We start from the raw sequence: 21,408 nt of genomic DNA on the forward strand, positions 1-21,408 counted from the left end.
GGAAAGCAGCGCTTCTCCGCCTTGTGGGGGCTTGCGGATAGCTTCCTGAAGGCTGGAGAGCGAGAGGGGTCAGTGTGCACCAACCCCTCTCGCTCTCCAGGCTTCAGCGAAAGCCTGCATTCGCCCCATAGGACTCACACACATTTCCCCCCATAGGACTCACACACATTTCGCCCCATAGGACTCACACACATTTTTGGAGGGGAAAAGGTGCTTCCTATAGGGCGAAAAATACGGTAATCACGTGACATTAATTTACAGCCCCACTGATTAAAGCTGGAATATAAAGCCTGAGATCCATGACTTGAACCAGTTTATCTTTGCTCAGATTCTGGGGACTTCCCTGGCCACAACCTGCTGCCAAATAGTGCTTCTTCCCAGGGTCACAGCATCAGAGTTGCCAGGGCTTGAGAGAGGGATGTTCTTACTTAGGGACTCATGTTCTGCTGGTGCTTCTGGTCGAGCTGCTGAGGGAAACAAGAAGCTGGTCTAGACAGGCTGTTGGTCTGAGTCAGTAGGTCTCTTCTTATTACCCTTGTTCCCATTCTTAGAACTACTTTGGATCCACAGAAGATGCTGCTGTCCTGGGAGAGCTCAGAAAGCAGGAGTCCTGTACAAGAGGTGGGATCGTCTGCTACAGATACCGACACAAATAGCCAAGATGATCCAGGTGAGCCGTAGAGCAAGTGGTTGCCGATCTAATAATTTAGTGTGCATTGCAGTGCATTCCTTTTTATGTTCTGTATAGGTCAGTGCCTGTCATTCACTACTGTGGTCTGAATCGTGGGCTAGAGCTAGGCTACACATTAAAATATTTGCTTGAAAAAGCAGCTTGCTCTGCATATGGAAAATCTTTAAGGCCCCTCTTCCAATTGGCTTGTCCCTGCAAGCAAGGAAATCTAGAAGGGGTATAAGTGGGAAGAATTCCCCCTGTCCCACATGCAAGAAAGGAAGAGCCACTAGGCTGGGTTGGAAAAGAACCAACAAGGGTGTAGATGATTTTTATAGAGATATTATTCAGCATTCATTTTTATCATTTTGAGGTGTATGGCTTTATTCCTCTGTTAAAACGTGTGCATTGGTAGATTAAAGCTTTGCAGAAGGGAAATATCCTAGCTACTTGCATAAGCTTCAAACATTGTTCAGATTTTTTGGTGAACTGTTCTGGGGTATCAAGGGTGATGTCATCATGCATGATGTCATCAAAACCCCACGGCATAAATAAAATCCCTGTACCATTTGAATGTGGCCAGAGTTGGTCATGGATCTTCAGTTTGAGATGGTGAGGTTTTTTCCATTCATAAGTAGTCGGTTTCTTGACATTAGGTGAGCAAGCCTCTTTGTGACATCACAGCAGTTTAGCCAATAGCACCCACAGGGATTGCACCACTTCAGGCCTTTCTCAGACGGTTCTGATGTCGCTGGAGGTGGAACACTTGCAGATGTAGCACAAGCCCGCTGCTAAATAAGTGAAGGTCAGCTGATGACTTCAAGTGACCCTGGGCAAGTCAAGATGTCAAAGGTTCAAGAGGAGGGCAGACTCAGTGACAGACACAATGGCCTGATTTGCACATCCTGCTAAGCCAAACCATGGCTTAGTAAGGGGTCAGCAAAGTTTTTGTGGCTTGGGCCAGTTCATGGTCCTGCAGATGCCACGGTAGGCTGGAGTGCGGGCGCAGGGGAGGCGTGTGCAGCTTTCCGTTGGCTGCAGGAGCTTCCTGTAGCCAATGGGAAGCCTGCCAAAGTCACGGAAGGTGGTCCCCGCTCTGCTCTGCACCGGTTTAGCGCAGCGCACAGCCTTCCAAGCGGGCAGCAAGTATCCCCGAGAAGGCCGGTTAAATGACCCCCATGGGCTGCTTGTGGCCCATGGGCCTTAGGTTGCTGACCCCTGGCTCAGTGTGAAGGCCTGGTCTCCTGAGGATAAGATCAGGGCTGGTTTTGTTCTTCCTTGGTCATTTTGCTGCTGAGCTAAGCTTAGTGTTTCATCCAAATCTAGGTTTGTGGATCAGCACTCTTCTAGCTAACCACGGGCTTTAATCAAGTTTAGTTATCAGTTTACAACTCATGGTTTGCCCAGGAGAGCTGAACTTCAGGCCTGAGTTTGGAGGACATGCTAAGCAAACCATGGCTTACCTCAGCTCATCACATCAGATAAAGGAGTGGAGAGGAGAGGCGCAACCACAGTCTTAGCGTGATGTACGAAGTGTGATGTTGCACTGTTGTCAAAACTATTTAAGATGGCAAATCTCTGTGTGTGTTTGCTTCCTTAGCCGATACTGCCAGTGTGAGCAGCTTGAGTCTGTCCGGTGGTCACACAAAGCGCATAGCCTTCCTGTTTGATTCAACGCTCACTGCCTTTTTAATGATGGGGAATCTCTCACCAGTAAGTTTCTTAGCTTCTCAATATTTAAGTGCTAAAACTCTTTAAAATATTTCTTTAGGGGTTTTTTTGATAAAAACTTTTTAAAAAATAAGTTTTTAGATAAGTTCTTTGTCAAAATGATAACTACAGTCATTTTTTTAAATAAAAAAACCAAAGAGTCCTGACTTGCAGGAAGGGAACGCAAGGGGTGTGTAGTCTGTATTCCTACATCTTCATTGTGAATGCTTATTGAATACTGGATAGATTCATAATAATTCAGAACTCAAGGTTATGCAATTTTACCTTCCTTGCAGAATTTGAAAAGTCATGCAGTCACCATGTTTGAAGTTGGAAAGTTGTCAGATGAGTCTCTGGACAGTTTCCTTGTGGAACTTGAAAAGGTAAATAATAGTTGGTTTGTTATTGTTAAAGGAGGATGGTAGTCAACACAACCTTTGCATGAGCAGTCAGGCAATATATAGTTACAGATAGGTAGCCGTGTTGGTCTGCCATAGTCAAAACAAAAAATTCCTTCCAGTAGCACCTTAAAGACCAACTAAGTCAGTTCTTGGTATGAGCTTTCGTGTGCATGCACACTTCTTCAGATCTGTATCTGAAGAAGTGTGCATGCACACGAAAGCTCATACCAAGAACTGACTTAGTTGGTCTTTAAGGTGCTACTGGAAGGAATTTTTTGTTTAGGCAATATATAGTTAAGTTGGTACTATCTTGCATTAAAGGCTTTGGTAAAAAGGTAAAGGACCCCTGGACAGTTGGGTCCAGTCCAAGGTGGCTATGGGGTGCTGTGCTCCTCTCGCTTTCAGGCCAAAGGAGCCAGCGTTTGTCCACAGACAGCTTTCCGTCATGTGGGCAGGATGACTAAACCGCTTCTGGCGTTCTATTTATTAAAGGCTTCACAGTTACAGCACAAATGCATTCATATTTGAAAGAGACATTTCAAACGTTAACCTTCAAAATAACTTATACGTTGGAAGCGCCTTTTTCTTAGGAGCGTAAGTTCGAACTTGGTTAATTCGCCTGAAGCCACATAAGTCACTTAAGGGTGGATGCAGCCCATAGCCCATTGCTGAGCAGTCTCCCATAAGACATTGCTTCCCTCCCACCCTCTTGCTTTTAGTAATTGTGGCTCATCTGATCATTCAAATTGAAGAAAAATAGATAAGAAGCTTCAGTCATTACCCTTTGTATCATTACATTGTCAAATGGTGTTTTCCTTCTGCTATGGCCTGCACATAACATTTGTTTAAACTCTGTATAGGGTATCGAATGTATAGCTACACTTAATTATGTACAGAAAACTGACCTGCAGATAGTTTGCCAAAGCTATTGAAAATACTATAGTCATAGTTTCCTTTTTTTAAAATAGTGAAGATAACACACAAGTACTAGAAAATATAATCACATTTATTCATCTGACATGTAAATATTTTTTATTTTCTTTCAAGGATCAGAGCAGCTGCACAGTCATAAATACTGAGTTAGGAATGTTTTGTCATATCTTAATTCAATTTTCTATGTCAATAGTATTTGCACAAACAGTTCATGCAAAGTATTTTTTTTGTTGTTGTTCCCTTATTTAGGTTCAGAGTACAGGAGAGGGCGAAGCACAAAGATACTTTGATCACGCGCTTACCCTGCGAAACACTATACTGTTTCTGAGGCACAATAAGGACCTAGTGGCTCAAGTTACACAGCCTGAACAACCCAATAATGGTACAGTGGAGACATGCTTTTATTTTACGTGTTCTGTACTTTTTACTCTAATGACACACTTTCACCAGCTTTGAAAACGTGCTCCAAACATGTACTTATAAGTGTAACCCCTTTGGGAACAGAGGTCCCGTTGTCCATTGTTAGCTGTTTTAGGCTGCTAAACATTAATCTTGGCATGCTATTAACGTTGCAATAGACCCTGTAGTCAGAAATGTACTCTGTATAAGGCCAGTTAAGAATCTAGGCGACTGAGAAGTCATCTCGTTAAACAAAGTCAACCTGACTTATTTATAAACCTACGCAAGTTCTAGTGTTTGCGGGTAAACATATTGGAAAGCATTGTCCAAAGAGATGCATTGATTTATGCATCAATGTTCTAAGCACATAGTGTTTGCATTAAAGTTTTAAGAGTAGATCCCAGGTGTTGGTTATAGCAGTCACATGAGAAAGAAAGAAAAAGTGCTTTATTTCTTTTTCATTCCCACCATCAGATGATAGCTACTGGCCTCTACCCTGTTACATTCAGCGAGCACAACTAGCATCTTTTGGACCCTTTGCTTTCCATCTTGCAACTGCCAACTTTCTCCCTTCTCCCTATTTCCCTCTCTTTCTTGGTCCAGGTGCACCAGTAACTCAGAAAGTCACTTGAGAGAATATGTATCCCATGTAGTCATTGCACCCTGCTCGGGGGTATACATCGCAAAATCCATGCACTTTTAACTGCATGAGCGATGCAATATCCTGCACCATCTTTTTGGCCAGAGCCGTGTTATTTTGGGAGAATGCAGCAGCTGTAATTCCCTTTAGCTATAAGCACTCAGCCCCCTCCGGACTTAATAAATCCCGGTGACCGTCATTTTCCTGCAGGGCTGAACAAACATAGTGTGCATGTCTGTTAAATCTCTCGAGTTAATTTTGTTTTAATGGGGAAAGAATTTATTTTGCTCTGTCAGTTTTTTACCCCTTTAAAACATTCAGCAGCATGTGCAGTCACCTAGATCCTGTTGAGTCCTATCAAAATCTGTCAGATTCCCAGGCAACAGCATTTAAAACTGTTGTTGTTGTTGTTTAGTTGTTTAGTCATGTCCGACTCTTCGTGACCCCATGGACCAGAGCACACCAGGCACTCTTATCTTCCACTGCCTTCCACAGCTTGGTCAAACTCATGCTGGTAGCTTCGAGAACACTGTCCAACCATCTCGCCTCGCCCTCTGTCGTCCCCTTCTCTTTGTGCCCTCCATCTTTCCCAACATCAGGGTCTTTTCCAGGGAGTCTTCTCTTCTCATGAGGTCTCAGCTTCAGGATCTGTCCTTCCAGTGAGCACTCAGAGCTGATTTCCTTCAGAATGGATAGGCTTGATCTTCTTGCAGTCCATGGGACTCTCAAGAATCTTCTCCAACACCATAATTCAAAAGCATCAATTCTTCGGCAATCAGCCTTCTTTATGGTTCAGTTCTCACTTCCATGCATCACGACTGGGAAAAACATAGCTTTAACTATATGGACCTTTGTTGGCAAAGTGATGTCTCTGCTTTTTAAGATGCTGTCTAGGTTTGTCATTGCTTTCCTCTCAAAAAGATACAGAGCATGAACCCCAGTTATTGTGGAGGACTCTTCACTACCAATTCACTCTAATCAGTGGATAAAGTGTCTTTTGATCATTTGAGAGGGTTGGGGGAACAGGACATGAACTAATACTCTTTAGATAATGAATTGCTTAAATAAGCCTTCACTTGTCACAATATCTGCAGCTCGGGGTGGGGGGGCAGATACTATTTATGTAGCTTCCAGCTGCTTATGCAGTTGGTTTACTTTTGACGTTGACCTTGCACAGTTGGTTTATGCCCCCTGGAGAAGCTTAAAAGCCATTCATCTTTTTAGACTTGAGTACGCTTTAAATTTCCTAAGTCATGTTAAATAGTGTTCTTGAATTGGGTACTACGGATTAAAATTGGCAAAGGCTAAGGAATGTAGTAGGGACGCAGGTGGCGCTGTGGGTTAAACCACAGAGCCTCTTGGGCTTGCCGATCAGAAGGTTGGCGGTTCAAATCCCCGCAACGGAATGAGCTCCCGTTGCTCAGTCCCTGCTCCTGCCAACCTAGCCGTTTGAAAGCACGTCAAAGTGCAAGTAGATAAATAGGTACCGCTCCTGCGGGAAGGTAAATGGCATTTCTGTGCGCTGCTCTGGTTTGCCAGAAGCAGCTTAGTCGTGCTGGCCAGATGACCCGGAAGCTGTACGCCGGCTCCCTCGGCCAGTAAAGCGAGATGAGCGCCGCAACCCCAGAGTCGGCCATGACTGGACCTAATGGTCAGGGGTCCCTTTACCTTTTTAAGGAATGTAGTGCCGTAAATCCGTATGTCCTATTCAAAATGGGATTTCTTGTGACCAGCATGTATATGCTAGTTTGGGCTGGAGAAAATAATAGTATAGAATAAAATTTCCTTCACCGAATATATGGGAGCTGGAACAGACCAAAGGCCAATTTAGTCCAGCATCCTGTTCTCTCTGCAGCCAGCCAGATGCCTATGGGAAGCCCAAAGCCAGGCCAGGAGCGAAACAGTGCCCTTTCTCAGCTGCTGGTATTCAGAGGCACTCTGCCTCCCATAGTGGAGGCGGAACATAGCGATTGTGGCTAGTAGCCACTGAAAGCCTAAAACCTCTTGAGTTTGGAGAACAGCCATTGCTAAGCAGTAGACTATCTTCTTTGCATGCAGAAGGTGCACAACATTGTAGACAATGCTGCTCCAATGGCCTGATTTCCTGGTTCCAAATTTGGCTAATTCTGTTTTAAATCTGCCCAAGCTGGTGGCCATCCCTGCCTCTTGTGGCAGCAAATTCCTCGGTTTAACAGCGCACTGGGTGAAGAAGTATAGATGCATTTGCCTGCCTTTAATCTCCCTATAGAGCCAGTGTGGTGTAGTGGTTCAGAACGGTGGACTCGTAATCTGGTGAGCTGGGTTCGCTTCCCCGCTCCTCCACATGCAGCTGCTGGGTGACCTTGGGCCAGTCACACTTCTTTGAAGTCTCTCAGCCCCACTCATCTCACAGAGTGTTTGTTGTGGGGGAGGAAGGGAAAGGAGAAAGTTAGTCGCTTTGAGACTCCTTTGGGTAGTGATAAGGTGGGATATCAAATCCAAACTCTTCTTCTTTTTCTTCTATGTTCAGCTTCACTGAGTGTGGTGCTGATAACACCAAGGTTGCAGGTTCAATCCCTGTATGGGACAGCTGCATTTTCCAACATTGCAGGGAGTTGGACTAGCTAGACAATCCTCAGAACTCTACTGTGATTCTATGACCCCAGGTTCTAACTGTGCGTGTGTGTGTGTGAGAGAGAGAGAGAGAGAGAGAGTTTTCTCCCAGTTTCTCCACACAGTGAATAATTTTATGCGCCTCTATAATTTTCCCTTTTTTCTTTTAAAAAACCAAAACAAAATCCCCAAGCGTTATAACCTTTCCGCATAGAGGAGCTGCTCCAGCCCCTTGATCATTCTTCTGAAAAAGTATCCATGGTTGGAATCCAAAGAACTGCCCAGTGAGTGAACAGCGGTTCAAGAAATTCAGATATAGAGAATCACATACCCATGGAGAGTCTGTATTTATATTTATTGAACAGCAGTCTCCTTGGTCCCCCGTAGTCAGAACCCCTTCAGAACAGAGGGGCAGTTCAAAAGCAGTTGTGGAAAGAGATCCTGCTATTCAAAGGAGGGCAAAGTAAATAAATAAAAAATCCCACTTGCATGAAATAAGTCTTTGGTTCAACGGTTATTTCCTTTTGACATGTAACTTTCCTTGTGGCTGGTGGTATGCGTCAAAGCTGATTTACCATGGGGTAGGTGGCATGAACAGTGCCTTCTGTATGCTTATGGACTCCAGTTTCCATCATTCCTGACCATGCTGGCTAGGAGTGATAGGAGTTGTAGTCTGACAACATCTGGAGGGCACCATGCTTACCTACCCCTCCCTAGCTGATAGCATCTTTAGGTCGTTGTGTTGAGATTTTATCCAGGAAGAGAGAAGAGACCCGTCTAAATTTGTATTTTTCCTCCCCCCCTTCCTATACCCCTTTCAGTTGTACATGTTCGTTCTCTATCTGTATTCCAAGTGTCTTTGACATCGTTGATGTAGGTTTCCCTCTGGATTTGCTGCGCTGCGAAAGCTTGCTTGGCTTGGACCCTGCTACCTGCAGCAGAGTTTTGAACAAAAACTACACGCTGCTGGTCTCCATGGCGCCTCTCACCAACGAAATCCGACCCATCAGCAGCTGCACACCCCAGGTAAGAGAGGAAATCTCCCCAGAAATGAAATGGGAGGGTTCCTTCCTGTGTGACACTTTGCTTTTAGTATTTACAGAAGGCTTTTGGTCAGCAGTGTGCATGCACTCTTCATCTGTGTTTCTGCTTTTCTTCCCAGCAGTTGACTTTATTGTTTTTGCATGGCTTTATCCAACTAGTTCTCCACAGCTGGAAGACAGGCCCTTCTGTTTGCAGAGGGGTCTGTTGTCTGGCAGAGTCTCTCCCCCCACTTCCCAGAGCACAGGGCTGGAACAGCATTTATTTTATTTTTGCCTGACTCCCCTTCTCCTTGCACCACCATGCACTAACATACATTGCTGCTTCAGAGAGTCCTTCAGCCCTGCATGGCAGATCTTTGAGGGGCAAAGGTGGTGCAAAGGAAGGGAACATCAGAAGTTTCCTTCTACCCATTCAGACCACTGGTCCATCTAGCTCTAGGACTTGCCGATCAGAAGGTCGGCAGTTCGAATCCCCGTGACGGGGTGAGCTCCCGTTGCTTGGTCCCGGCTCCTGCCAACCTAGCAGTTCAAAAGCACGTCAAAGTGCAAGTAGATAAATAGGTACCACTCTGGCAGGAAGGTAAACGGCGTTTCCGTGTGCTGCTCTGGTTCGCCATAAGCAGCTTAGTCATGCTGGCCACATGACCCGGAAGCTGTACAGTGGTACCTCAGGTTACATACGCTTCAGGTTACAGACTCTGCTAACCCGGAAATAGTACCTCGGGCTAAGAACTTTGCTTCAGGATGAGAACAGAAATCGTGCTATGGCGGCAGCAGGAGGCCCCATTAGCTAAAGTGGTGCTTCAGGTTAAGAACAGTTTCAGGTTAAGAACGGACCTCCGGAATGAATTAAGTACTTAACCCGTGGTACCACTGTACACCGGCTCCCTCGACCAATAAAGCGAGATGAGCACCGCAACCCCAGGGTCGGCCACAACTGGACCTAACGGTCAGGGGTCCCTTTACCTTTACCATCTAGTTCAGTAATGTCTACACCAGACATAGGCAAACTCGGCCCTCCAGATGTTCTGGGACTACAACTCCCATAATCCCTAGATAACAGGACCAGTGGTCAGGGATGATGGGAATAGTAGTCCCAAAACATCTGATGGGCCGAGTTTGCCCATGCCTGGTCTACACTGACTCACAGCAGCTCTTCAGAGTTTCAGACACCCCCAGCCCTACCTAGAGGCACCAGGGATGGAATATTTTACATGTAAAGCATGCGTTCTATGGCCCAGTCAGAGAAAAATGCCCCCCTCCCTTTCCGCTGATGGGGGTGTCTTGCTGATGGAACTCTCCCACTCCTGGGACACTCCCACCAGTGGAATCTTAGGCAGGATCGAAGCCTATGGTTGTTTCTGTCCCCGTCTTTCAAAAAGGTCCCCAAGCCTGCCCACAAGAATTTTTCTGAAAACGCTGAAATCTTTATTCTTAAAAAGCATATTACACTGCTTTCTTTCCTTCACGGATTAGTTTCAAGCCAAAAAGCCACCGACAGGAAGCTGACATAGTTCAAGCTGGTATGAAAAACCATAAAGTCATAATGAGTCGGTAAATGTAAAGGGACCCCTGACCATTAGGTCCAGTCATGACCGACTCTGGGGTTGCGGCGCTCATCTCGCTTTATTGGCCGAGGGAGCCGGCGTACAGCTTCCGGGTCCTGTGGCCAGCATGACTAAGCCGCTTCTGGCAAACCAGAGCAGCACACGGAAATGCTGTTTATCTTCCTGCCGGAGCGGTACCTATTTATCTACTTGCACTTTGACGTGCTTTCTAACTGCTACGTGGGCAGGAGCAGGGACCAAACAACGGGAGCTCACCCTGTCACGGGGATTCGAACCGCCGACCTTCTGATCGGCAAGTCCTAGGCTCTGTGGTTTAACCCACAGCGCCACCTGGACAATGAGTCTGTAGGCAGTGCTTAAAAGGCTTTTCTGAAAAAGAAAAGATGCTGCGAACTTTACACCCAAACCGCGGCTCTGCCATGCTGCAAGTGATTTGGATGCAGCAGAGGTCTCAGTCCAGTTCTGCCCACCGCTGCTGGTTTCTGCTGGCAGGGAAACCCCACCAGTGAGGAGTTACCAACATGTCTTCCCAAATGCTTTTTTGTTTCTTAATATTAGTCAGGTGTGAAGCTGCAGTTGCTGTTAGAAGAAGCCCTGTTACTGCATATCAAGGTTATAACAGCAACGTTCGTCTTATTCTTGCTTCAGTGAGTGCCTTTTCCATCTTTCCCTAGCATATTGGACCGGCTATTCCAGAAGTCAGCTCCGTATGGTTCAAGCTCTACATTTATCATATTACTGGACAAGGGCCTCCATCTCTGTTGTTATCTAAAGGAACGAGACTCCGAAAACTTCCAGATATATTTCAGGTAGGCATTACATATTTGGAGGGAATGAGAGTCTTCTGTAATAGTATTGATTCTGGAGTTGTTGCTCCTTTGGCCTTTGCATGTATCACCTGAAGCTGCTGGTTTCAGCAAGGTAAACAAACAAACCCCTGTGTTGCAGAATATGAGTCAGTAATATCAAAAGTAACACGATGGCCAGAAACAATTACAATGTGAATAATCGCATGAGCAGTGTTCCAGAGTATTTTTCATTCTCATGTACATTATATCTATTTGAAAAAAGATTGGTTAATGAAGAAATTACATATCTTTCTACTTACGGGTGTTGAACTAATTAGCTGATGAAGAATTCAACAAAACAGTAGTTGTTATCCGGAAACACTCTTCAGCAGAGTTCAGAGTTGGACATCGGAATTGGACATTTGCTGATTATACAAAGCTTCACAGCTTGTTCTCCGCCGGGTAAAGTATGGCACCATGATTCATTCAAGGACTTTCAGAGACTTCAGTTTGTTAGTTTTGATGTTTTGAATTATTCCTATAAAGTTTTTCACATTGTAATTGTTTCTGGCCAGCGTGTTGCTTTAGATATTGCTGGTTTCAGCAAGGTAAGCTGTTGCACTGGAAATGTGGGCAACCTTAATTCTGGGGTAGAGGCCTTTGGTCATGTTCAACTTTGGGTTCAGATCAGTGTTTTGTATAAATAGCTCTAGAGCAGGCATAGGCAAACTCAGCCCTCCAGATGTTTTGGGACTACAACTCCCATCATCCCTAGCTAACAGGACCAGTGGTCAGGGATGGTGGGAGTTGTAGTTCCAAAACATCTGGAGGGCCGAGTTTGCCTATGCTTGCTCTAGGGAGCTGAGATGGCTCAGCCAGCAGAGCATAAGACTCCCAACAGCATCTAGGGGGCCACAGGTTCTGGTGTTGATAGGTAATGCAGACATGTAGATAACAAATTGTCTCTAAATTAATTGAAAAGCATGTGTGCCAATAAATCAATACAAATAGGATGATTGCATTACTTTTCAGATATTTGAAACAATTCAACTGAATTCAAGGCTGAAAAGAGAGCTTGAAAAGCAAAGCCAGATGAATGCAGACAGTGGAGGACTTTGCTCTTGCTGCAACTCTATAGACCTTTCAGTCTTAATCTGACCGCTGTGTCTTCACTTCTGCTCCCTAGGGCTATGACCGCTTACTAATAACATCTTGGGGGCATGACCCAGGAGTCGTCCCAACTTCCAATGTGCTCACCATGCTGAATGATGCTTTAACCCATTCTGCTGTTCTGATTCAGGTAAGGAACAACTTGTATTAATATGAAACTTCTGATATTTCTGCTGGACCAGAGAGTTGTGGAGGATGTGGCAGAAAAGGAGTGAGAATTAAAGCTAGTTTGCATAATATACAGATGTCCAATGGTGGCTGGAAGATGGTTCATTTAATGCAGCTCCTTATTTGAGGTGCTTGTAATTAGCTCTTGGAATATGAGAATATTGTGATGGCGTGTGGCTCAGATGGTTTTTTTAGACCAGACTTAGCCAGCCTGGTAACCTCCCAGATTCCATCACCAACTTCTCCCCTTCCCCTGACTCCCAGATCGCATCTCTCAAGAAAAAGCATCCTAGCTTGAAACCATACTGGGATTTTGGCCTTACTATTAAAGGAACCTTGATCTTACTAACTGAACTCTTATCAAGCAACAACAGAGAGTTTCCATTCTGTGAATTCTGCAGAATTTAGTATTAATAGAGAATCATGGCACCTTAGGTTCTTGGTTCTCTGGCAGTAATTTCCCGTGATCAATGAGGGCTAGGCGCCTTTGAAAAGCTGGAGATTATCACGTTGACATGGATTTTGTTCCTTAACTCTCACTTTGGTGTTTAGGGACATGGTATGCGTGGTATGGGGGAAACTGTCCATATGCCATTTCCATTTGATGAAACAGAACTGCAAGGAGGTAACTCATGTTTTCTTGTACTGGCATTCTCCGCTCAGACACAATTTGTGCGTGATTGAATCCTCAAAACCGCACCTTGCTGCTCACAGTAACAAGGTGATACTCAAGGGTAACAAGGAAAGGGGGAAATTAGCAAGTTTCTGTCCAGGATTTCAGGCATTTCCCATTGCCTGCTGGCTGGAGACGCTGGGGATTAAACCTGCGAAACACATGCGCGCAAAGCATGTTTCTCTGCCACTAAGCTATAGTACCCCTCTTTGCTTTTGGCTTAGTGGATATCAGACTTGTATGTTGCTGTGAGAATTTAATCACTACCTTTTGAATGATATTTTGGTTAGGAATAATGTAACTGATAATACACTTTCCCAGCACCCCCCCCCCCAATAAAACATGATGCAGACATAAAAGCCACTGATCACTGCTGTCAATTAACAATGATTCCAAAAACTTGCTTCCCCACTCCCACTCCCTTTCACTGTTCTGCATTGTCTTTCTTTGTGGGGAAGCAAAGGGAGGGGGGACTTTGCCACTGCAATCTCTAATCTTTTTAAAACTGGTGGCTGTGGTGGTGCAACCTTTTTTCTTCTTTTCTTTTCTTTTTGCTTAGTAAAATTGCCATTTGACGTGACAGGTGTTTCCCCCCCACATGTTTGTGTTTAGATTTTTCTCGTCTCAACATGGGCGTTCACAAAGCGTTGAGGATATTAAGGGAAAAGATGGATTTGCAGCACTTCTGCGGCTACGTAACCATGTTGAACCCTTTCAGCCACCATGTGCCCAGAAAGCTGAGTGATGCTTCTGATGGAAAAGGTTGGTCAGCAGTAAACCTTGGTTGTCAGATGTGGAGGCTTCTTGCATTTGGATCTGTGCCGAGTTCCTTGTGTGCAGCGAATGAAAGGTGGTGGAATGGAAGCAAGCCATACTGAGCATCTGCTAGGAAGCTTGTAGCTAAGGGGGTGGATTCCTGAATCCCACACCTTCTTCCTTTTTTCCCAAAAATTTTTATTCATTTTATAACATAACTAAACATCACAAGCAGAAAAACAAACAACACAAGTCCTCCCTATCTGATTTTCATTTTACCTCATCTTTAGCAGTTTACATATATCATAATTTTAAACCATTTTTTATCAAGCTTACTTTTACCATTAAAATCTTCACATGTTATCACTTACAAATAATACTATTTTAAAATACACTATCTTCTACTTCTAACCCTATAGCCTATATCCACTTCCAAAGCTATTCTAAGATTTAAATATTAACATCTTTTTTCAAATATTCTTTAAACTCCTTCCAATCTTCTTCCACCGTCTCTTCTCTCTGGTCTCGGAGTCTCCCAGTCAGTTTGGCAAGTTCCATATAGTCCATCATCTTCATCTGCCATTCTTCGATAGTTGGTAGATTTTGTTTCTTCCAATTCTTCGCTAGTAATATTCTCGCAGCTGTTGTGTGTGGCATACAGAAAAAAAGTAACATCCTTTTGGGGGATTTCACCCCCCACTATACCAAGAAAAAAGGCTTCTGGTTTCTTAATAAATGTGTTTTTCAACACTTTTTTCAGTTCATTATAAAGCCTTTCCCAGAAGTCTTTTACCTAGGGGCACGTCCACCACATGTGGTAAAAGGTTCCTTCTTTTTCCTTACATTTCCAGCATTTATTATAATGAGTATGATACATTTTTGCTAACTTCACTGGTGTTAAGTACCATCTGTACATCATTTTCATCAGATTTTCTCTTTAATACATTACATGCTGTAAATTTAATTCCATTTCCCCACAATTTCTCCCAATCCATCATCATATTGTGAACCCCACACCTTCATGGGTTCTGCTAAAAGGAGGCATCCTGCGCATGGCCAGATACCAGATACGCCAAGAATGTTCGCAATAGAGAAGCCATTGGGGATGTGAATGCACAAAGCATAACCAGAGCAATGCTGTCTGTGTGCAAGCAAAGCAGACTTGAGGGACCCTTCAGAGCAGATCTTGAAGGCACAGGTGGGAGGAGGGAAGGTGAATTCCTGATGTGTGAGCATGTGCAGCGCTGTGTTCTATCCAGAGCTGCTGGATCATAACAGCTGTTGCTCACGAATATAGCTTAAGTGGCTTGTTTCTTTTGCTCAAAGGCGAGCCAGAGCTGGCACTTGGCTCAGATGTAAATGGGAGCACGGAATCATTTGAAATGGTCATTGAAGAGCCACCCATGGATTTGGCAGCTAAGCAAAGTCCCGAAGGTAATCCTTTGGTAAAAATAAAGGGTTTAATTTGGTACTGGGAAGACAGTGCTGGCTGGGGCGAATGAGCTGCATTCCAAATTCCACATTGCCTCATCTCTGTATCTGTTCAGTTCCCACAACAGAGCAGGAGTGGGTCCCCCTGGAATTGTGCTTTGGAATTCCACTCTTCAGCTCCGAGTTAAACCGGAAGGTCTGCCGGAAAATTGCAAGCCACGGACTGTGTAGCAGAGAGAGGTGAGGACTTGCTGGGCCCGAAACTGTTTGCCTGCAGATCTTTCAGCAGAGGTAGAAATGAAGCAGTTAGTGTTTAGCATGCACACGGATCCCATGGACTACTTGTTTGACGTTATATATGTTTTCTAATCTTTCAACAGCCTTCAAAAACTGTTACATTCCAGTAGAAAACTTTCTCTACAGGTCCTTAGCTTTGTTCATTCATTCCAGGTAAATATATATTGTTTAAAAATTGCATATGCATTAATATTTACATAGAAGTTCCTTTTTGACATAAAACACATTGCAGACTTGGATTTCTCTATGTTCTTTTTAACTGATGTAATGCTAAAGATTGCTTGCTGAATGAGATGAGGAAAAGCATCTGTCTGGTTCTGTAGCTTTATTCTCCATACCTCCCTGGACAATGTTGTGGGTTTGTTCCATGACTTTGTACTTAGATGCACGTTTTCTCAACCTGAAGGCCACCAGGACCACTGGTGTTATCAAACCCCTTTTGTGACAGACTTGCATCCATGTAGTGCCTCCTCTGCTACCTCTGACTGTCTTTCTAAAGGGCCTTAATCTCTACTTGGCATAGCAGTGGTGACATAGTAGTTGCAGGATCCTAGGCTTTAAGAAGCCCTTCCTGACACTAAAAGCCTCTGGGCATGTGCCAAGTGTCACAGCTCCACTACCTCCTATAAATTTGGCAAGAGGATAAGAGAACGAAGAAAGGAAAAAGGAAAGGATCCTGGGTCCTTTGGCCATTAAAGAGGAAGCTGTTGGGTTAATAAAAGAGAAGCCAACCAAGGCTCACTACATTTGTGAATACTAGCAAGACCCCTGCCTCTGCGCATCAAGAGTCAAAATTGCTAAAGGCCCCCTGGCACTGGCACCTCCTTTTGTCAAGGACATCTGAAGGCCTGTATAGGGAAATGTTTAATGTATAGGGAAATGTTTAATGTTTTATTATGTTTTTATATATGTTGTAAGCTGCCCAGAGTGGCTAGGGCACGGGTAAGCAAACTAAGGCCTGCGGGCCGGATCCGGCCCAATCACCTTCTAAATCCGACCCACGGATGGTCCGGGAATCAGCGTGTTTTTACATGAGTAGAATGTGTCCTTTTATTTAAAATGCATCTCTGGCTTATTTGTGGGGCCTGCCTGGTATTTTTACATGAGTAGAATGTGTCCTTTTATTTAAACTGCATCTTTGGGTTATTTGTGGGGCATAGGAATTCGTTCATTTCTCCCCAATATAGATAGATAGATAGATAGATAGATAGATAGATAGATAGATAGATAGATAGATAGATAGATAGCCCCCCACAAGGTCTGAGGGACAGTGGACCGGCCCCCTGCTGAAAAAGTTTGCTGACCCCTGTGCTAGGGCAACCCAATCACATGGGCAGGGAATATTAGGAATAATAATATGCAGTAGCCAGTCGAGAATTTGGGACTGTGAGTCACTTGTTTGGCAAAAATGAATACCAACTGGTAATCCTACTGAAGCACGTTTCCCTCTTTCCCTCCTCAGGAAAGCATTTCAACTATGGAATTACTTTCAGAAGCCAGCTTCTCCTCTTCCTCCTCTTCTGCTGCAAGTATACTTTCCCACCCATCCTCTGCCGACGCAGGCGTTCCCCTTCCAGCCAAGAACCTGATGTTCAAGGACGGTACATTGTCAGAGTGGAACGGGCGGTCTCCTTCCTCTGTCCTTATTGCGACTGTGCCACCCGAACACCTGAAATAGCTTGAGGGGTTCGCCCTGGCGTGGTTCACATTTTGCCTTTTCCTTCCGGGTAACCAACTGCATTCGACTTACAGTGCCAACCTCTCCGGAAGTGTACTGCTACCCACAGCATGACCTCTGCAACAATAGTGTTATTAAAGTGTGTAGTGCTGCACTTTTAACCTGGGGGAGATGCATCCTCTCTCGCCTACCTGTTCATTACTGCATGTCATGCTGCAACAAAAAGCTTCTTAGTTGTCAGCCTGCCTCTCTTTTTATCTCAAGACAATCGATCTTTCTTTTATAACTGAAAGCGCCCTTCGTAGGCTTTCTGATGTTTGAATTTCTATACTGTCACAGTAGATAATAGTAATTTTATACGTTTGTGGTGCAGACCTTAAACTTGCTTCTTTTTTTTTTAATCGTATTAACACACAACAGTTAATAGCTTTTGGCATTAGAAAGGCACAAGTTGTATTAAAATAGTTTAACAAAAGTATCAGTGACTGATGGGAGAGAGGGGGGACGGCAGGGTTCTACCGCTGACGTACTTAATAATTAGCTATTAACTACCTGATTAAAAAGGATAGTTTGGAGGTAGTCACATCAGTCTGCTGCTGCTGCTTTGTAAATGATTTTAATCTGAAGCTTAAAGGCACCTACAGAAGCATCATAGGAAAACTTAGAGAGATGGAACTAATTTTTTTTTTTGTCCTTGGTGGAACCTTGCAGTTTGATGGGATTACACCAATGTTAAATGTGGTGCTGTCTGTACGTAGAAGTACTTGTTGATAATACACTTTATTTTCTCCAGCTTCCTTTGTTGGCACAGTAAACTGGAAGGGTGAAGGCAGGAATTGAGAGCCTTTTGCTCTTGTCTCCTTTCGCCCAAAGCTAATTGAGAGAATCTCGACCTGTGATGGCTTTCATCCCATAACAAGCCAGATGTGTGAATCCACTGCCATGTCTGGAACTCGGTGTCTTGACTTGCCACTTCTGCCCCAAGACCGAATCTGCACATGGCGGTGACTTCCCATTAAGTTTCGAGCACGCCTTACAGGGGAATGTGTTTATGTGAATAGGTTCTAAGCAGGCAGCGACACAGAATGGTTGGTCTGCTATAGAGAACACTGGCTGAAATCCACGAAATATTTGCACTGCGTAGCATCTGATCCATGCTGCGGAAGCTGCGTTTCTTATAACCAGTGGGCTCTTCCCTCTGATGATTGATGTGGAGAAAGGAATTAAATGCCCAGAATCAGGCCAGGCTCACATTGAGCCTCTCCTCTTCCACATAGGAATAGACAAAAACTAACAGAGCTGTAACTGTAAGCAAGCCTGGTCTCTCACTGGAAGAAATTGGGCACAATATACTGGGAAATTTCCTACGCCCCATAACAGGCTCAGCACAGGAAATGCTGTTTTGCAACTCTCACTTGCTCAGTTGGGCTTCTGCAGGAAAGCTTTTCAGTGGATTGTGGCCATACCTGGGGGATAGCTGGTGTTTCATCATGAAAATAATGTTAATTGGCGGTTTCATTTCAAACCTTTCTAGATTTTATCAAGGTTCCCTTCCTAGGAAGGCAAGAGAAATGTATGCAGTGTTGTGTAACAGTTAGATTTGCGTAGTTTATACAAAAACTGTCCTGTGGTTCTTCTAGTTTCAGGGTCTTCTCAACAGCTGCAAAATGTTGAAAGGGGGGGAAAAGCAGCTGTGAAAAGTTAAGAATAAGAACCTTTGGTATAAAAATCATTGTGGTCCAAAATGTTTGATATCAGGGCTTTGGGGGGAAAGGCGGTTAGTTATTTGCTTTATTGGAATAGCAGTTCTGGGACTGTTGTTTTTTAATGCACATCAGCAGGGATGTTTTGGGGACCAAGAACCCAGAAAGCAACTAAGTCACATTCATAAACAGATTGCAGTATTTAGCAGGCTCCTCTCTTCTTCTTTTCCTTTTCTTAAAAAAAATACGGAGCAATGGCAAAGGATTTATTGGGCTTATTTTGAAACGGGGGGGGGGTGTGTGTAGAAAAATTACCTTGCATTCTTATGGTTGGAAATTGAATCTCTCCCCCACCCCCAGTCATTTCCCCTTATTATTATTTTACACAATATTTCTGGAAGTGAAGGTTTCCCTTTCATTTAAAAAGCGGGAATGAATAAGAATTTGCACAGACAGTAAGGTTTTTAGCCATCTCTCACTTTTTTTCTGCCTTTCCTGCACCTGCAACAATGGGGGGGGGGGAATGGGACTCTGAGGCTGCATGCAACGCAGACCTTCGCTTGATGAAGTAATTCAGCATACACATGAGTACCTCATTGACTTACTATTTTTTTTTAAAAAAAGTTTCAGCTCAGCCATCATACTGGAAATAGAGCAGTGGCTGTTTTTCTCGCCTTCTAACAAAAGGAAAGGTGGGTTTGGGATGGATGATCTCTAGGGCTGTCAAATGACCAATCAAAACAGAACGACACAAGCCTGACTTCCTCCTGCCTTGCATCTGATAGCCGCTTGTTATGCAGAATCAGCAGGCTAGAGACTTCCGCAGCAGAAGCATCTCTTTGCCTGCTAATGCTAGCATATCAAGCTACCATTGGAAGCCACAAGAGCAGAAATCAGTAAATCAGTTGGCAATCTTCAAAGCTGATCTGTTTCAAAGAAATGTGTATTGCAACTAGAACATTCCAAACCCCCCATGGAAATGCAAGGAGGACAGAAATAAGTTGCTCTCCCACCCCTGGGAACTATCCTAAGAGGAACTGTTTTGCGCACCACCTGCCCAGCTGTTAAACCTGCACATGATGCAAGAGATCCATTGGTTGTATCTGCTAACATCTTTTTCTTCTCTTTTTTGCTTTTACTTTAAAGCAGCCACTGGGGCCTCCAAATATGGTGAGAGAGCAGTAGTTGGGTGGTTAAGTCACCTATGCCATTTTCCAAGTCTCAGTTGCCCCCCAGCAAGCAAAAAAAAAAAAAAGTAGCTTCAGGGCCATTTTTAGAGCAGTAGTTTGGAGCGTGTGAAGATTAAACACCTCTACCATCACTGCCACTGTTGTGATGAAAATTTGGACACTTCCAACCCCGCAGCTAGTTTTAAAAAGAGCAAAGCGCTAGGAGATCCAGGGACCCCCCACATCACATAGTGTTTAATCTTGGAATGAAAGTTCTAATTAGTGGAGCAGGGAGGCCCTAATGAAAACGATGCCGTAGCATAGCTTTGTAATGCTGATAGTGTTCTGCTTTGTGTAAACTATAATGTGGAATGGCATGCTGGGTCAAGGCTCATCTGGAAATCCCAAGCATTCTGGAGCTTTATCTCTACTGTTATAAGAGAGGAGCTGAAATCCCCCTAAGGGTCAACTTGAATAAACGTCCCTATTTTGTTCTCCAGCACCAAGGCATCATTTGACCCCTCTCCTCTTTTCTGTGCAACTATAATCTTCAAACCTCACTTAAAGCTAGTGTCGTGAGTGCCGCCATCTTGGATGCTGGCCTGGCTAGACGGCTTTAAGCCCAAGATAGAAAACTCGGTGGCAATGCCTTTGCTACTGATGCCATCACAGCCTGCATAAGAGTTCCAAAAGGTGAATCTTAAATTGGGTATGCGGGTAGTTGTTAAAAAGTGTCCGTAATGGCTATGTGCCATGGGTGGTTTGAGCGGGGTGGGGCGGTAAGGACATATCTGAATTACTTATAAGTACTGTGAACAAAGACGACAACTTTATGCAACCAAAAAAAATATTTTTTAATCCGTCGAGCCTAATCCTTTATTTTTTTCCCCCCACCAGCTTTTTCCTTGTCAAAAATCAAGTTTGCGATGTTTTAGGCCTTAACATTTCATTATTCATCTATGTGTGCTTCATGACTAAGATGTATTTTGCTGCTTGAATCTGGGAATAAATGAGACATCCATAAATAGTATTTTTAACTGGACTTGCCTTGGGAGGTTTTTTCAAGGCAGTTTCACTGGGATTGTCCCTTTTTTTTTTCTATGTATATATGTTAATCTTTTCCATTCCGTCCCCTCCCAACTTCCCAGCAGTTTGAATTCTTTATTTCCACAGTGCACTTATAATTCATTGAACTTCTTTTCCTCCAGTGTTTCTGATACTATTTCGAAGGTTTTAAAAGCGTGGGAGTCCGGCAGCCCTAAAAGCAACCCGGTTACTTTGTTCCCAGTCCGACGTAGTTGATAGTATACAGTGAACTGTACAAAAACCTGGTATTTGATTAAATTATTGGAATATGTAACATAAATGTTTACAAATAAAACTGTGTTGCTGGTCAGGACCTTTTCCAGAACGGCTTACTTGATCCTACAAATCGAGGGAGTGAGTTCATGTGTGCAGTTATGTTAACCTGGTTGCAGAAACTTGAATGGGTGAGCTGACTCCATTCCTTGGAGTGGCGCAGTGTGATTTGCCAGTTCTGTATGCAGTTGATTCTATACGGTGCCCTTCCAAAGGTCCCCAGAGTGACTCACAAGAATGTAAAATTACAAGAAAAGGAA

General features: G+C 44.0%; 1 protein-coding gene across 1 annotated transcript in view; it reads left to right on the forward strand.

The window, feature by feature from the left end:
- Nucleotides 1-21,185, forward strand: part of FAM91A1 (family with sequence similarity 91 member A1) — a 37,339-nt gene extending 16,154 nt beyond the window's left edge. The window contains exons 12-24 of the mRNA XM_083749093.1: nt 552-670; nt 2,271-2,383; nt 2,677-2,763; nt 3,964-4,096; nt 8,223-8,371; nt 10,631-10,765; nt 11,931-12,044; nt 12,635-12,707; nt 13,368-13,517; nt 14,838-14,945; nt 15,059-15,182; nt 15,323-15,392; nt 16,702-21,185. Coding sequence (XP_083605219.1) covers nt 552-670; nt 2,271-2,383; nt 2,677-2,763; nt 3,964-4,096; nt 8,223-8,371; nt 10,631-10,765; nt 11,931-12,044; nt 12,635-12,707; nt 13,368-13,517; nt 14,838-14,945; nt 15,059-15,182; nt 15,323-15,392; nt 16,702-16,917 — 1,591 coding nt within the window. The 3' untranslated portion in view covers nt 16,918-21,185. The remainder of the gene's footprint in view (nt 1-551; nt 671-2,270; nt 2,384-2,676; nt 2,764-3,963; nt 4,097-8,222; nt 8,372-10,630; nt 10,766-11,930; nt 12,045-12,634; nt 12,708-13,367; nt 13,518-14,837; nt 14,946-15,058; nt 15,183-15,322; nt 15,393-16,701) is intronic.
- Nucleotides 21,186-21,408: the final 223 nt, after the last annotated feature.

This window comes from Podarcis gaigeae (assembly GCF_964106915.1).
Source record: "Podarcis gaigeae genome assembly, chromosome: 7".
Classification (NCBI taxonomy): Eukaryota; Metazoa; Chordata; class Lepidosauria; order Squamata; family Lacertidae; genus Podarcis; species Podarcis gaigeae.